This window comes from Sinohyriopsis cumingii, chromosome 10 (assembly GCF_028554795.1).
Source record: "Sinohyriopsis cumingii isolate HCF-2022 chromosome 10, ASM2855479v2, whole genome shotgun sequence".
NCBI lineage: Eukaryota > Metazoa > Mollusca > Bivalvia > Unionida > Unionidae > Sinohyriopsis > Sinohyriopsis cumingii.
Genome location: NC_142970.1, coordinates 61,022,284 through 61,038,509, shown reverse-complemented (window position 1 = coordinate 61,038,509; position 16,226 = coordinate 61,022,284). Strand labels below are relative to the sequence as shown.

The window sequence follows — 16,226 nt, the reverse complement described above, 5'->3', positions numbered from 1 at the left end:
TTGATATATCGTCTCATCAGTTCCCACATAGTCAAATCCACTAAAATATTTAATGTACCATAGTACAGCTGACTATCACATTCATCATTATGTATTTACCTGTGTATGAATGTGTATGGTTAATTACAGATAACCTACATGTATAAGCATGAGTAATTGGTGAAATGCATACATATTTAAAAGTGAGGCCAGTGTACAATGTGTACTCATTTATAACACGAGTCCAACTGCATCACACAGGCCTGTATGCATGTTATATTACAGTAGACCAGGATCTTGTTGTATGCAGTTTTAGTCCACTTATAGGAGAGTATATACGGTATGCCAGATTAATGGCTCCATAGAACAGTTGAGTGCACAGATAGGAGATGAGACTTTTAAGTTATTACTCATAAACAAACAAAGCAACAGGGGTCATTTGTAGGATTAAAGGCAACGAATTCAACCTGTCACATTGACAGATGTACTACAGCATTCTCTCACTAAAACACTCTTCATGGGAGCCACAGAACAGTACCAAGACCAGGGTTTGGTTTGCTTTAGTTTGGCATTTGACAGTGCAGAAACACGAGCTGTTTATTTACAGCCAAGACAATGGGAGTAAATTGTCCTGTCCAAGGAAATGCCACAGTTACGCTGTCCAAATCTGATCAGAATTTGAACCCACATCCGTTTTGGTTGCAAAATTAGCAATTTCAACCACTGAGCTGTCACAGCTCCTGTATCCTCGTATAGGCGAGTTCTCGTTATGTAGGGATATATTTTATTGCAAATTGTAATTCAGCCAGTATAAAAGAGTCTACTACCATTCCTGTTTTATATCATGGCGCATGTTATAGTGAGGTTTGAAAGTATATACCGGTGCTGTCCAACCTTTTTGACACCATGGTCCACTGAAAAAAGTTTTTCTTGAAGTTGAGGGCCGCAGCAGAAAACTAAAAAGCAGCAACTATATAGCTACTCGAGCTCTGGTGAGCCATTTAAAATCAGCCCGCAGGCCGCATGCCGTGGGTTGGACAGCACTGGTATATGCTATACATACTACACTATACCAATGTGGGTATGTGAGTAATCTTGCCAGTAGCTTCTCGTAGATCGGTGGTTCTTCAAGGGTTCTTCCTCCTCCATTAATACTGGCTGCCATGCATAGCCTGTCATGTGCTGGAAAATGGCATTAAATCCCACAACAACAACTACACTATATATACTACTGTATGTGTATAATACAGAAGGACTCCAAATGAACACTAATTAATGAGTGATCTTGCTATTGGATCACTAAAACCCAGCCATGAATCCGTGAAAATTACTGTCAATCGGTATTGTAGCAGTTAAAAAGTTGTAGGGAGTTATTATTTTCTTTCAAGGTTAATTGATCTGTTTACAGGTCATGCTCACTATATGCAAATTTGAATCACATACTTTCATTCTGACACCATTTATAATGAATTAATAACATTACATTTGAGCCACTGTGCTCATTTGTATGCCATCAATGGTGCCTTGTGCTGGAACTCACACACAGCTCACAAAAATAATATATGTATTAATTTGCTTAAAATTATGCATAAAATAATCATCACTTAAAATCTCCTTAATTTCCTTAATTTCCAAGTATCCTATGGGAAAATTACTTTCACTTTATGCCAATTTCACTTTATGACATAACCTCAGGAATGCATCTCTGTCATATATTGAGCATCACCTGTATTGCATTAATTGAGTACCTACTAATTAATATTCTGCACTTGAAAAGATACAGGAAGTGCATGCAGCACAAACAGGCAGGTGTTAAACCACTCATCTAGTAAATTACTCTTGCTGTTAACTTGGCTGCTAGTCTTCAAACACAGAACCAGCCTGTGTACTCCCTGGACCATGCAATGACTTTATTACTGATGACAGCAAAACATATCAGAGTAGCACTGACCAATCAAAAACGATCGCATTTGCTGGCTCATCAAATAATGCAAAATTATACCAATATTGTGTTTTAATATTTATATGATTGCTGACAAACATACAATGCACTGTGTGGTGACAACTGTAAATGTGAAAGTATCTACAAGGAGTACAAATGCCACTGATGACTTTGTTACTGATGACAGTAAAATATATCAGACCAATCATGCAAATGTCACTGAAATGGCAAAAATGAGATGATGATGAAAGAGCACGATCGCAAATATGTACGACCCAAGACAGACTGTGATGCTGTGTACTTTTTGCACCGCATATTGAGAGGAATACAAAAGTGAACAGGGATACTTTATTCACCTGTCTTGTATGTGAAATACAGATGTTATTGTTTTGTTTGAGGTTAATGTTAATGAATAAAAATGTTGAATTAAAAACTGAACTGACTTCTGTTTGATATGAAGAAAGTGAAACTTTGGCAGGACTAGTGAAAAAATTATTTTTTTGGTCTTGCAGGTTAGGGAAGAAAGACCCCGACTTTAAGCCCTGATATAGTGATACCTGTCCTAACCAACACCATTCTTGTGTTACATCAACATACATGTTATAATGAGGAATGATGTATGTGTGTACCATTGATGCCTGTCCTGAAAGACACCATTCCCATGTTCTATCATGGAGCATATTACAGTAAGGGATGACTGTATATACTATGTGTGTGCCCTGATACTGGTTTGGAGTGTCCCAAAGGGACACCTTTCTCATGTTATATCATGGAGCATATTACAGCGAGGAATGACTATATACTATGTATATGCATTGATACTGGTTTGGAGTGTCCCAAAGGGAAACCATTCTCATGTTATATCATGGAGCATATTACAGTAAGGGATGACTGTATATATTATGTGTGTGCCCTGATACTGGTTTGGAGTGTCCCAAAGGGACACCTTTCCCATGTTATATCAATCATGGAGCATATGACATTGAGGGATGACTGTATACTACGTGTATGTATTGATGCTGTTTTGGAGTGTCCCAAGGGACACCATTCCTGTGTTATATCATGAAGCATATGACATTGAGGGATGACTGTATACTATGTGTATGCATTGATAATGGCCTGGAGAGTCTCAAGGGACAACATTTCCATGTTATATCATGGAGTATGTTATTAGAAGTGATGGACAACAATACACTATGTGTATACAGTGATACCACTGTGCTGTCTTTCATTACATCATATAACACAGTTGATCCCTGTATGTAAACAGGTCTATCCTAATAGGTTTTCTTCCAAAGCAGTGAGGTTGGACAATGTAACCTAATTCCCATCATTAACTGAAGCATTTATTCTAATAAACTGTTTCTGTAAAGAAATCCAGCCTTCAATCCACCAAGAACTGCGCTGGTGTTCTAGTGATTAGTTGTTGTTGTTGTTGTTGTTGGGTTTAATGCCATTTCTCAGCATACGATAGGCTATGCATGGCAGCCAGTATTAATGGTGGAGGAAGAACCCTGGAAAACCCCTGGGAAGAACCACCGACCCACAAGATGCTACTGGCAAGCTTTCTCACATACCCACATTGGCCGTCTAGTGGTTAGAGTGTTAGTCTCAGATGCCCAAAGATCATGGGTTCGAACTCCAGCCGAATCATACCAAAAACTTGTATAAATGGTACTAGCAGCTGCCTCGCTAGGCGCTCAGCATTAAGAGGTTAGTGTTAGGACTGGTCTGCCTGTGTCAGGATAATGTGACTGGGTGGGACATGATGCTATATGTCTGCAGCATGATGCCCCAGTGCTAAACATCACCATAAACTGCCACAATGGTGAATGCAGACACCTGAGCAATATGATTGAAAAGTTATTAAAAGTTACATTAAGAATCTAAATCAACACACCCAAATCACACAATCCACAAAGCATCAGATGAATGAATGAATGAATGAATGAATGAATGAATGAACGAATAGATAGTGGGGTGATAAAATGGATATTGCCCTTTGAATACCTAAAACCAGGTTACTACAAAACATTATACAGTAAAAGAATCTTTTGAAATTCATTCATGCAAAAATTTCTCTGATGGTTACAGGACAATTTTGAAATTAATATAGGTTACAAGGGCCAATAATTATGACTAATAAATTTCTGATTGCTTGATTGTAAGGTCAAAGGTCAGTCCATATTCTCTACATTATATGTATATTATAATCACAATAAATGTCTTAACAGCTAATGTTTACAGGTGCCAACTTTTGAACAGATTTAAAAAGGTTATAAATCTTTAAATTTGTCTTGCCTGAAAAGTATAACATGCATATGATTTACACTTGATTACACCATGAGGACTGTGTATGGTTCCCTAATTTGATGTTTAACCAAATTCATATTTAGAAATGTACCTATTGCAGAAATTACACCTTCCACAAATGCATGGCACCTCCTGTGGGCTCAGGGATACTGAATAGGTCCGATCTATTTTTCTGTAGGTGTAAGAAGTAACTACTTGGTTAATATGCTGGACTCTCAAGCAAAACGGTGCAGGTTCAAGTCATACCATAAAATCACCATTTTTGGGGGAAAAGTGTGGGTAGGGGTAGCCACCCCACCCAGGGTGTGGGGGTCTTATCAACCAGGATATATTTTTTAATTTTCTACCTAAAAATGATATGTTGGATATAATTAGTTTTTTTTTCTTTTCAAATCAAAGCAGAAATTAACCTATTTAAAAAAAAAAAAACATTGGTCTCCTTCTCCCCTTAAAAAATAAAATGTTGGTTTCCTTAAAGGAAGTATTGTACAGGCAAGAGTGAAACACTGTTGCCCCTCCAACATGGGACGTAATTTACAACATTTGTAACAGGTAATAATTATAACGTGTCATTGTGTAGGATGCTAATGTGACGTCACCTTGGGCAAGAATCACTAAACAGGTGTTACAGCACAAAGTGTCCAGTTGACAGATTTAACATACTTTGCTTGAGTGAATGACAGAATGTGTCCAAAATGGCAATCATTTTCACACAATTTACAATGGGAAAATCTGATGACATACAAGATTCTCAAAAACTTCCTGATATGACCACATATTCCCATGCCAATGGTCATCAATCCACTTTGTTCCAGTGACATCACTGTGGAACAAAGTTGATCAATGACCCATGACTAGTAAAGAAAATATCACCACCCAGACTAAGGGTGCATCCACCAGTTCAAGTCCACGTGCAAGGACAAGGAAATAGTCATTTAAAAACTTCTTAACATTATTTTTCAGATTTAAGAATTGCCACAATCCTCCCTTGCTGTCTTGAACGTATATTCTTTATGAAATGCAGTCTGCAAACTAATCATTTTCTCGGACCCATTTGTAGTCATGCTATTTCAAAATGGTAACTTGCTGATATTGGTCTTCAATGTAAGATACTGACACTGATATGTATGGGAGGGATCTATCGCAGCATACATAGCAGGGTCAACTTTTTTTTTAATTATAGGACTAATCCAAAACCATGACCTAGATACAAAATGGCCATGGGTATATGAAAGGTCTGGCTTTAAAATGCTCATGGACACATGAAAGGGTCTGGCGTGGAATATCTTTTGTCAAAATTAATTTTTGGCTTTGTGGGTTCTGATGCCATCTGTCAGCATACAATAGGCCAAATATGGCTACCAGTACATTTGGTGGATCAACAACCCAAAAGGACCCCAGGATGAACCACCAACCCATGAGCTACTGGCAAGTTACCACAATAGCCACAGTGGCCAAGCCAAGACTCGAACTCAAGTTGAGACGTATGAGTGATCTGTAAATTGGAATCCTTATAATGACTCAGCCACCAGTGGAGCCCTTTTCAAGCAGCTTTGAAAACATACAACTTTTGCTGTGCAAGTAACACTGAAATATTTTGGCCCTAACCATGCATAATAATAAATTGTAAAATGACATTTTTGAAATGTGTCCAGTATAATAACAATCTTCTCTCCAAGCAAGAACACAACCCATGTGTACATACAGTGACGGATTCTTTGATGAAGTTTGGAGGTTTCAGCTGAATCCCTTTCCCCTGTCAATTTTTTATTTTTATTTTTTCACTAAAAAGAAGGAAAACAAGATTCATCTAAGTATTACAAAATCTTAACTACCCCATCTAAATATAGTGTGTGTATGTGTATATGTGTGTGTGTGTGTGTGTGTGTGTGTGTGTTCAGAGCTCTAAAGTCTGGTCATGGGGAAACATAAACAAACTGTCAGTGACACAACAGTTTTCACTTTGCTAGATTATACCTAGAATTTCTTTGATTGACTTTTACCGGTATTTATTCTTAAAAATTTACAAACTCCTGATACACCTGACAAGTGATTTCAAACAAAGGAGAATGCTATTATTGGCTTCTTTCACTTAAAGGCTTTGACAAATTAGTAGTTTGAATATTTATTTTTCAGTTTGAGAGACATTGGTTTAAAATGTTTGCTAATTAGGTGAACCTTTCAACCTGACATTTCTGAAGTTTTATTTTGTCCAGGGCGCATTTTATCTGGCAGGTAATCACTTTATGTAAACAACTGGGTGGATAAATGTAATTACAATTCAGCTGTTCCTTTGAGTGCTAATTTTTATAATAACTGGAAATAAATTCTCCATATCTAAGCCATGGAAAGTGAAAGAAAATTAGTAGTTTCTAACCAGTTGTTAAAACTTCAATTAATCCATGGTATTTAAGTGTGACCAATTTAGGGTCAAACAGCTGACAGTCTTTCGATCCATTTCAGCTATCATCAGAACTAACAGCAAGAGACAGCTCTTTGTTTGAAATATAACTGTCATTGTCTGAAAATAAAATATTAAAAGTAGCAATGCTCCAAAGATCATAATTATTTCCATGTGTTCTTGAAAGTAAGAATAGTTCAATGCAAAGTTAAAAATGTAAATTAAACATGTGTAACAAACTTGCAAATGCTGCTGTCAAATGCCTTATTGTTTCTTTATCCTGAAGCATTTGAGTTCAGAAATGACTGATATTTTCATTGCAAATGTTTATATGCAAATTAACATAATTAAATCAAATCATCAAACGAAAAGAAGATTTGCATATTTCTCTCGCTCTCTATTATAAATCTCTGGTCTTAAAAGTAAAAGAGAACAGTGAAATCCAAGAAGTTTTGTAAAATTCAACAAATATGTGTGTGTGTGATTTGGACTTTTAATGTAACTTTAAAAACTGTTCATTCATATCACTACAATGTCTGCAGTGTGGCAGTTAATAGTGATGTCTAGCACTGGTGTATCATGCCGCAAACATGTAGCATGATGTCCCACCCAGTCACATTATCCTGACACCTGGCTGACCAGTCCTAACAGTAACCTCTTAATGCTGAATGCCAAGCGAGCCAGCTGCTAGAATCGTTTTTCACAAGTCTTTGGTATCACTTGGCCAGGCTATGAACCTGTGATCTCCCCCATCCGAGGCAGACACTCTAAGCACTTGACCACCAGAGCAGTCAATTCAACAAATAATTTATTTTCCTAGAATACAAAGTGAGAAACTTAAAAAGAACTTGCAGTATTGCAAATTAAATCCCAAACTGTCCAAAAAGTTCTATCACCTGTTCTAATGAATAAAGTTCTAATTAAATCCCAAACTGTCCTAAATGTTCTATCACCTGTCCTAATGAATAAAGTTCTAATTAAATTCCAGTGGTGTTCAAAATAAGATCTGATGCTAAAGGCATTAATGTGCTTGTAGTCTTGAATGTGATAATGTACCAGAAGCCTGAAATGTGATTATGTACTAACAGTCTTCAAATTAATCAAAATAATATCATCCAAGATGTCACTGTCAGAATTCACTATAATTCCAAATTAATGTATCTGTCCTAGAATAGTATTTATGAGCACTTTGTCTTCCAGTGAATAACAATTTGAATAAATAATTTCACCCAAATCAAAACCTGAAGACAAGAATATGATTGATTCTGCCTAAAGGTATTAAAGCAAGAATAAGTTATTTCTCAAGTTAACAAGATTATAAATTCTTCTACCTGACCTAGGTCACAATTAGCATTTTTCGAAGAACAAAATCTGTTACTGAAATTATAACCAGGATCATGGTAAACATAACATTCTCAACTCAGACCAAAATAACAATCCTAACATTTAACCCACAATCTTATAAAAATATTAGTTATGAATTATTGGTTTACCAAAATAAAAGTTACTGGCCAGTTCGACAATTAGGCCGATAATTCAGCCCTTCACCTGTGATGATGTTGATTTTTGGGTGAGGGGCTGATATCGCCTATTCATTAATAGCTGCAATTATCTGCATTCAAATTTGGCTGTACACATCGGTGTACATTTTATACACATACTGGTATATCTTGTGGCCGTGCATCTACCGTCAGCTGTAGAGTTCTTTTGGTGACATGTACATTATATTTCCGGAGCATATCATACAACTGGTGACTTGCAAGTCCACCTGGAATAGCACAACTATCTGTCCTGTGGCCATTTTGAATTTTTCACTTGATATGGTTGTTACCAATTACCGGTGTGTGTCTAAGTGTATGCAGATTTGTTCCGGAAATAGTTGCATGCAGCAAAATTGCACATTTTAATGAACCGGTCACTTTAGACCCACATACATGTATCGCCCATCAGATTTAGGGGTTGATTTATCAGACTAGTAGACAATAACCTTGATTTTGGACAAGATCAATTCCAAAATACAATTATACATAAAACATAATTTTGGAGAGAAAAAAAACAAATACAAAATTAAATATACATAACACTCTCACACACATGCCAAGCTTTTAAAAAATCTTTCACCTTAGCACAATAAATACTTTTATATCAGCCAACTGTATGTTGCATAAATATGTACTACAAGTAAATAAACCAAAGATAATTATCATTATATAAAGTAAGCAAAGCCAAGAATCATTAAAATGGGGGAAGGGGGCTTTTTACTATCTACTATGCATATTTCTTCTCATTATCATATTTTAATGTGCAAGTCTGGTAACTAAATACATTTTTTTTCTTCTTCATTTTATCAATTACTAATACTATAATTAAATCTAGACTGTAGACCATTACCTTAATGAAAGCAACCCAACAGTGAATGGTTTTTATCATACTTCATACAAATCTCCCCTACATAATTACCAAAGAGATAGGTGATGGCTTGTGTAAGACATGAGCTAAATTAGCAAAGATAGGGACAGAAATACATATCAGGAATAATGAGGGAACCACACTGCGGCTTGTCCATTGTGGTAATTGTACATAAAACAAGTAGTACATTTCTATGAAGGACAGAAAATCATAGGGATGAATAGGATACAAAGACTGGCAGATTTTAATGATATACAGACTGTTATAAAACCGAAAATTAAAAAGAAGTCAATTCGTTCTTAATTTTGGAACAAGAGCCAGATATATATTTACCTTCTGTAAAAAATTTAATGGTTGACTTGACTATTTCGGGCATTATTTGCCGTGTGAATCGGCAACTGAGAGTTTATACCACGATAAACTCAGAAAAAACAACATTAAACTCTTACTTAATAGTCTGATACAATTTAATTCAAGATAATGATGTAATTAATATGCAAAAGGAGATTTTTCAAAATATGGGACCATGGAATTTGACAAAGAAATAAAAGTAAGGACTGTAAACATGATGTGTGATTTTTGCACATTTGGATGACATTTTTGGACAATATTTACGAATTCAATGTAACTCATGCACTTTTAGATCGAAGAATACTAGATCCTGACTTTTATTCTGAGAAAGAAAGATTTAAAATAAGGAAGAATATGCAGATCTATAAATGAACATAGATTTCATTGCATACTGGGGTGCTTTTAGGCTGAGAAGTTTATATGGTCCAGCTGAAATTTTACTAGCCCTTTGGGAATCTCCTGAAATTTCACTAGCCCTTTGGGAATCTCCAGAAATTTCACTTAAGTCCTTTAGGAATCTCCTGAAATTTCACTAGCCCTTTGGAAATCTCCTGAAATTTCACTAGCCCTTTTGGGAATCTCCTGAAGTTTCACTAGCCCTTTGGAAATCTCCTGAAATTTCAATAGCCATCAAACTACTGAAATTATCAAACAGGAAATTTACTAGCCTCTGGACCAGCAGTCAATTGCAAGCTGTGATAAGAGATTATTAAGATTTTCATATCAGTGTTTCTGCAACTTTCAGACTTTTATTCTTATAGAAAAACCAACAAAAAAATGACAAAGGAAGAGATGGCCAATATTTTCAATTTAGCATTTCTGCTACTTTCTTGGCGTGAACATTTTTTTAACCCGCGGGCCACTTTATGGGGAATATAACAGAAATATTATCTGTACATTGCATACAAAATAAAATAAAACTAGAATATAGGAAAAAATACAGAAATAAATAAATCAGCAAATAAATAAAAATGTCAGAATTGTTTTACATTTAGTATGCATTTAGTCCATCCCGAAGTTAACAATAATGTACAGATGGATTCTGTATTAAGATATATAACTCCAAATGCAATAAAGAGCTTCTAGTTATCTTCTCTTTTCCAGAGAAAGAAGTCAGTCTTATTTTTTTCGTTAATAATATAACCCCAAGGAATGTTGTTGTTGTTGTTCTAGGGTTTAACGCCATTTTTCAGCACAAGATAGGCTATACATGGCGGCCAGTATAACTGGTGGAGGAAGAACCCTGGAAAACCCAGGAAAGAACCACCAACCCACGAGAAGCTACTGGCAGGCTTTCCCACATACCCATGCTAGCCGAGCCTTGGACTCGAACCCACGCAGACAGAAGTGAGATGGTAGTGATCCGGAACGGTGAGCGCTTTAGACCACTCGGCCACTTGGGGCCCCAAGAAGGAAAGTTATAATAATAAATATACACTTCAGGAAACACTGAACCATTGGTAATGAAGAAAAACAAATGCTATTTCCAATAAATTCACTAAAGATAACAGTACACATGGGTGATGACAACTACATAAATGACTGTCTGAATGTGTGGATGCTGACAGACAGACAGTATTTAACTCCAGTGAGACAATTTTTAAGACATTTTCACCTTTATCCAAACAATTAATACAAACTAATACCAACTTTAATACTAACTAAAGAACATGGGTAGTAAAAGTGTTATTTGAATGCCATTTCAAGTATCACTCAGTGATGTATTCACTTAATCAACCTGGCATAAAGTACTGTATTACCAGAAAATTTTCATGTGTCAGTCTGTCACATTTTAAATTGATTTGAAAAGCATTCAATGCTGTAGATATATCCTTTTGTGTACTGAATTTTCAGCTTAAAGAGCGTCAGCAATACATATAAAGACATGGTGGGGGATAGGGTATTATCCAGGTAAATGTATATAGACGTGGTGGGGGGGAGGTAAATTCATACTGGACCAAGTATTATCCAGGTAAATGTATATAGACATGGTGGGGGGAGGGAAATTCATACCGGACCAGGTATTATCCAGGTAAATGTATATATACAAATCTGACCTTGGTTGAGACAGGTAAATTTCATGTTGACTTGTCTGTCATAAAACCACAATTGGATTTTTTTTGGTGCTCTCTGTAGGTGTAACTCACTTGTTTACACTGAGACCCTGTACATCACTGATAAAGACCCATTTTTTAGCCCTAGATTAACATAAATAACTTGTCAGTTTTACAATACCGTAAATGTTGTAAAAAAAATATCCATAGCTAAAATGTATATACCTTAATAATTCTGAAAGACCTTAAATACTATGTACATATATTTTTACCCCTAGCTCAATGTAAATACCATGTCAATTAACTTAAATACATTGTTAATTTTACAATAATCTAAATACATGGGGCATCAACAAAATTGATATCTGCAACATGCCTTTTAAAACTTTACTGGCATGGATTGGGGGCACTTCAAAGGAGCTTGGATTTTATGTTCCTTTCCAGCTTTTTCTTAATTAAAAATACTTCTCTCAAACTGAGGATATAAAAAAAATTTTCATCACATCTTCGCTACCACTTCATCCCGCTGGGGCTAATATTGTTGCTTATAATGTAACTGTCAGTCATACATATAATATGAAATAATACCTAATATGAACTGACTAGTAACACTGTAAGCAATGAAACGAGCCGCCGTAATCCATCCGTATCTTCAACCACCATCCACAATGACTGGTCCATTTTTTAAATTCCTGCCAAAGAAAGTTTATTCCATACTACACCAGGGTTGAAATAAACACTCCTCATATTACAAATGTATTAACTGTATGTATTGCATATCAGTATCCAACTGTAATATAATAACCAATTACACAGCTTTCCTCTAAGAAACTTGGTTAAGTGCCATCAGAAAATTAAACTTTTGACTCAAGCAATCATGCCCTACATATTGTAGAAAAACTAGTATCAAATAATAGATGATGTTTTCTAGCTGAGCAATGTAGAACAGAGAAATTTAGAAAGTCTTTCTTCATAAAAACAATTGTAGAATGGAATCATCTGAGTGACAGTACTGTGTGCATGCAATCAGTGGAGAACTAATTCGAGACAGTTCTTGAACAATACTATACTGGCTCTCTCTTCTGGTGCCTGGTTCGAGTCTCAGATTCAGCCAATGTGGGTATGTGAGAAAGCTTGCCAGCAGCTTCTCATGGGTCGGTGGTTCTTTCCAGGATTTTCCCGGCTTCTTCCTCCGCCATTAATACTGGCCGCCATGCATAGCCTAACGTGTGCTGAAAAATGGCGTTAAACCACACACCAACAACAACTCTCTTGTGATGCAAATTTGTGCCATAACTGGCCCTGCACTGTACCCATTCAGATTCAGATAAAAATTATAAAAACTAAATATATCACCACTTCTAGAATGTAAAAACTGTGGTACTGTAATAAGTTCAATAAACGGGGGAATTTTTCTTTTATTAAAACTTCGTTGCTCATACAACTGTCTTGAAATGTTATTGATACTCTCTAAACTACAAGTTAGATTTTACTATGTGCGGTCACGGGTTTTACGTAATCATGGGCAGACGGCCAGTGTGACCACTGACCACTATTACAAGCATATTTCATGCACAATAATTCCCATTAAGGTCCACTAAATAGCCAAGGTCGTGCATGAAATCCAACAAGGCAACATGCCACAGTGACGTAATGATAACGAAATCAGTGAGAAGGATGGACAATCAGGAGCCATAACTCTAAAATGATAATGTTGAATGTGAAATCATTCAATGTTTCATTAATATAAATCTGCATACCAAATTTGGCTGATAAAGAAAACACTCAAGTCGTGGTATGCTGGATACCAAAAATATTTTCAGAAAATCAGCAAATTCCTAGTCCCGTTAAATTGCTGAAACAAAATTAATGACAATGAGCTGGGCAGACAGACGGACAGACAGACATGATTACTCTTGGGTTTGTTTACTTCATCAAACAGGGTCCTTATTAACAAAAAAACTAGAAACATATATTACTCAAGTATAAATCAAGTTCAAAACCCTGATCTACTGTCTCATAATGTACCAGAAATCCGGTTCTATATTGTTTGTTGTACTAATTACTCTGAACAAAAATTCATAGACCCAGATCATAGTGTGTGCAGTCTGATGTGACTTACAATCGAGTATAAATGGTGTGTCTGAATCTCTCTGTATCAGTAAAAAAAAAGGAAAAAAGTTGTTTGTTGGTAATTAATTTTTAGCCCCCAACGGGCCTGGGACACACACACACACACACACACACACACACAGAGTTTGCAACAGTTGTATGTGCACTGCTATATCATTGCTACCAACGGTAGTTTTCCATGGGGTGATCTGTTATGGTTCCTACCTTCCTTACAGTGCGATGAATGGTGTTTGCTAGATACACCATGATTTTGAAACAAAATTAAAGTCACCATACCTAAATGATCCACAAAACTGTGCTAAATTATTTGGAGCAAATTCCTTCAGATATATATATGTATAGAGAGAGAGAGAGAGAGAGAGAGGTAGTCCGATAAATCAACCTCCAAATCTGTCTTCATACTGATGGACGATAAGTACCAAAATCAATATCAATGGGGAGGGGCTAATTTATCGGCCTACAAGGAGGGATCGCCATATGATTTTACGAACAATAAAGACGGTGTAATCACAGAAGATCAATGAAGACATCACCTCAGTGTTACTGAATATAAAAACTGTCCTGATATAATTTGGCCCAAGTGTAACCGAGGAGATTCCAAGATGCAGACAAAAAAAATAATAACTTTATCATCTACTTCCCTTTTTCATGCAGAGTTAAAAATAAACATCAAACGGCATTCATATAATTAGATTTGACAAATATCCCTTGATTTTGAATGTCTTGCAACTTTCACTAATTTTTTTTTTAATTATTATTATTATTATTATTATTGTACGTGCCTCCTCCAAGACAATGTTTATTTAGAGTCGGCATGATTTTGTAAGCAATAATTAAACATAAGTTCTAATGTGCTTTATGTATATACAGTTCACTGAAACGAATGTGTGTGATCAATTTCATTCCTTCGTGAAATTGACATCGCCGTTCACTCTCTGGCTACATGCCGTAAAACAGCCATGTGCAACTTCCTCCAAGCCACAGGCAAAATGGCGATTTGTCAATGTACCCGTATAATGTAAATATAACCGGATAAAACGTCGCGGAACGTAGATTGCATATGCCTGCCCTAGAGGTACCCCACCTTCCTATGTGACCTGTCGTTTAATATTCACCTATGCACAAACACAGGTAAAATTCGTACAGGTGTGAAATTGCGTCGCATATTTGTCTTGAGGGTTAACCCGGGTACTAGCATTCCCAAAACAACCCGTCATTAAAGTTGTGTCATTAAATAACACCCACTCGCAAAAAAACATTAAGTATAAGATTAGACAACGTTACATATTAAAAATTAATTAGTACCGGTAGACTACTTGTAGTTGATTGCAACAGACCCAACTTTGTACCGCACATGAGCTCGACTTTACATAAAACCCGTTTCTACTTTAATCTCGTAAAGTATATGTTTGGTAGTTTTGCCTGTAATCCACTATTATTCGGTAGATGATCGGTTTTGCTGTTAAAAAGTCTACTTCGGTATTAGCTGTTAGGCAATTTTCGCTTTAAATAAGCAATGTGAAAAGTGTATTAGATAACATTATCGAGGCGAAATTCCCTTGAGGGTACCTAGAAGTACAGTTAAGTAGCACGAGGCCCCTGCCAAATTCCAAGTTTCTCAGTACACCTGTAAATTACGATCACCATTAACCGTGAATGTATTGTTTGAAGCTAAAATATATCACTGCATATACCATTGGTTTCATATTATGTTTGTGGAGAAAAGATTTTTTTGTTTTTGTTTTTAAAAAGGGCAGAAGCAACGTACCACCCTTCCCCACAATCACCCATGTCAGGTGGAAAGAGGGATTTATCGCTTTAAAAAGGCTCCAGTGGGGTATTTTCATATTATGATTTTAACCCAAAAGATGGTGCCTGTTTTTAAAAAGTAAACAAAATGAATTTGAAATCTACCTCTATTTTGTGCCATCTATTTTATAAAAATTATGTTAAAATTTGCTTTATATATCAAAAGTAATGCACTTAAAATTTCTTAATGACTTTTTATAAAGTTTGAAGGAGGCCTTACCTTGAGATCCCGCTGTGTCGCATGTGTGACAGAAGTAGAAAATTCCAGCACACCAAATCACAAAATTTCTAACATCCCATCGCATGGTGAAAAAGTATACAAAATTTATCTCCGATTTCACGCAAGTTAAATATTTTCCAAATTGCTTTCATCCAGATGCGATAAATCCAGTGTTCAGGAGATCATTGTGTACATGTCGTTGTCCACTGCAGTGCGACAAAGTTGTGTTCTCCCAGTACTGATAAAAGAGGTGCAGTTGTCACGTGACTCCAAATCGGGCTATAAATAGAAATAACAATAGATTTGATACACATTTGCACTGATCGCAAATTCATTGAAGTGCACAGTTCTAGCGAAGAAGCAATCCTCAAAGTCTCCGAATGTTTCGTTGTAACTAATAGTCCACACGCCCATGATAAAGTTATTGCAAACATTTCTTCTCAAACATTATACCAGAAGTAAAATTGCTTTCGTAAACAAAGTAGAGAAATTCTCTCTTTTAACAGATTGGGAACTCCCACGGTATTGGCAATTGCTCAGAATGTGAAAGGTTCGCAGAATAAGTCCGATCAATATCAGCTTTGCGACTTGAACGAACCATTTGATTAAGTATTG

General features: G+C 36.1%; 1 protein-coding gene across 2 annotated transcripts in view; it reads right to left on the bottom strand.

Moving 5' to 3' along the window:
• Window positions 1-15,832, bottom strand: part of LOC149790231 (prolow-density lipoprotein receptor-related protein 1-like) — a 393,476-nt gene extending 377,644 nt beyond the window's left edge. For both annotated transcript variants that reach the window (XM_089972262.1, XM_089972261.1), the window contains exon 1: window positions 15,612-15,832. In XM_089972262.1, the coding sequence (XP_089828388.1) occupies window positions 15,612-15,696 (85 nt within the window). In that variant the 5' untranslated portion in view covers window positions 15,697-15,832. The remainder of the gene's footprint in view (window positions 1-15,611) is intronic.
• Window positions 15,833-16,226: the final 394 nt, after the last annotated feature.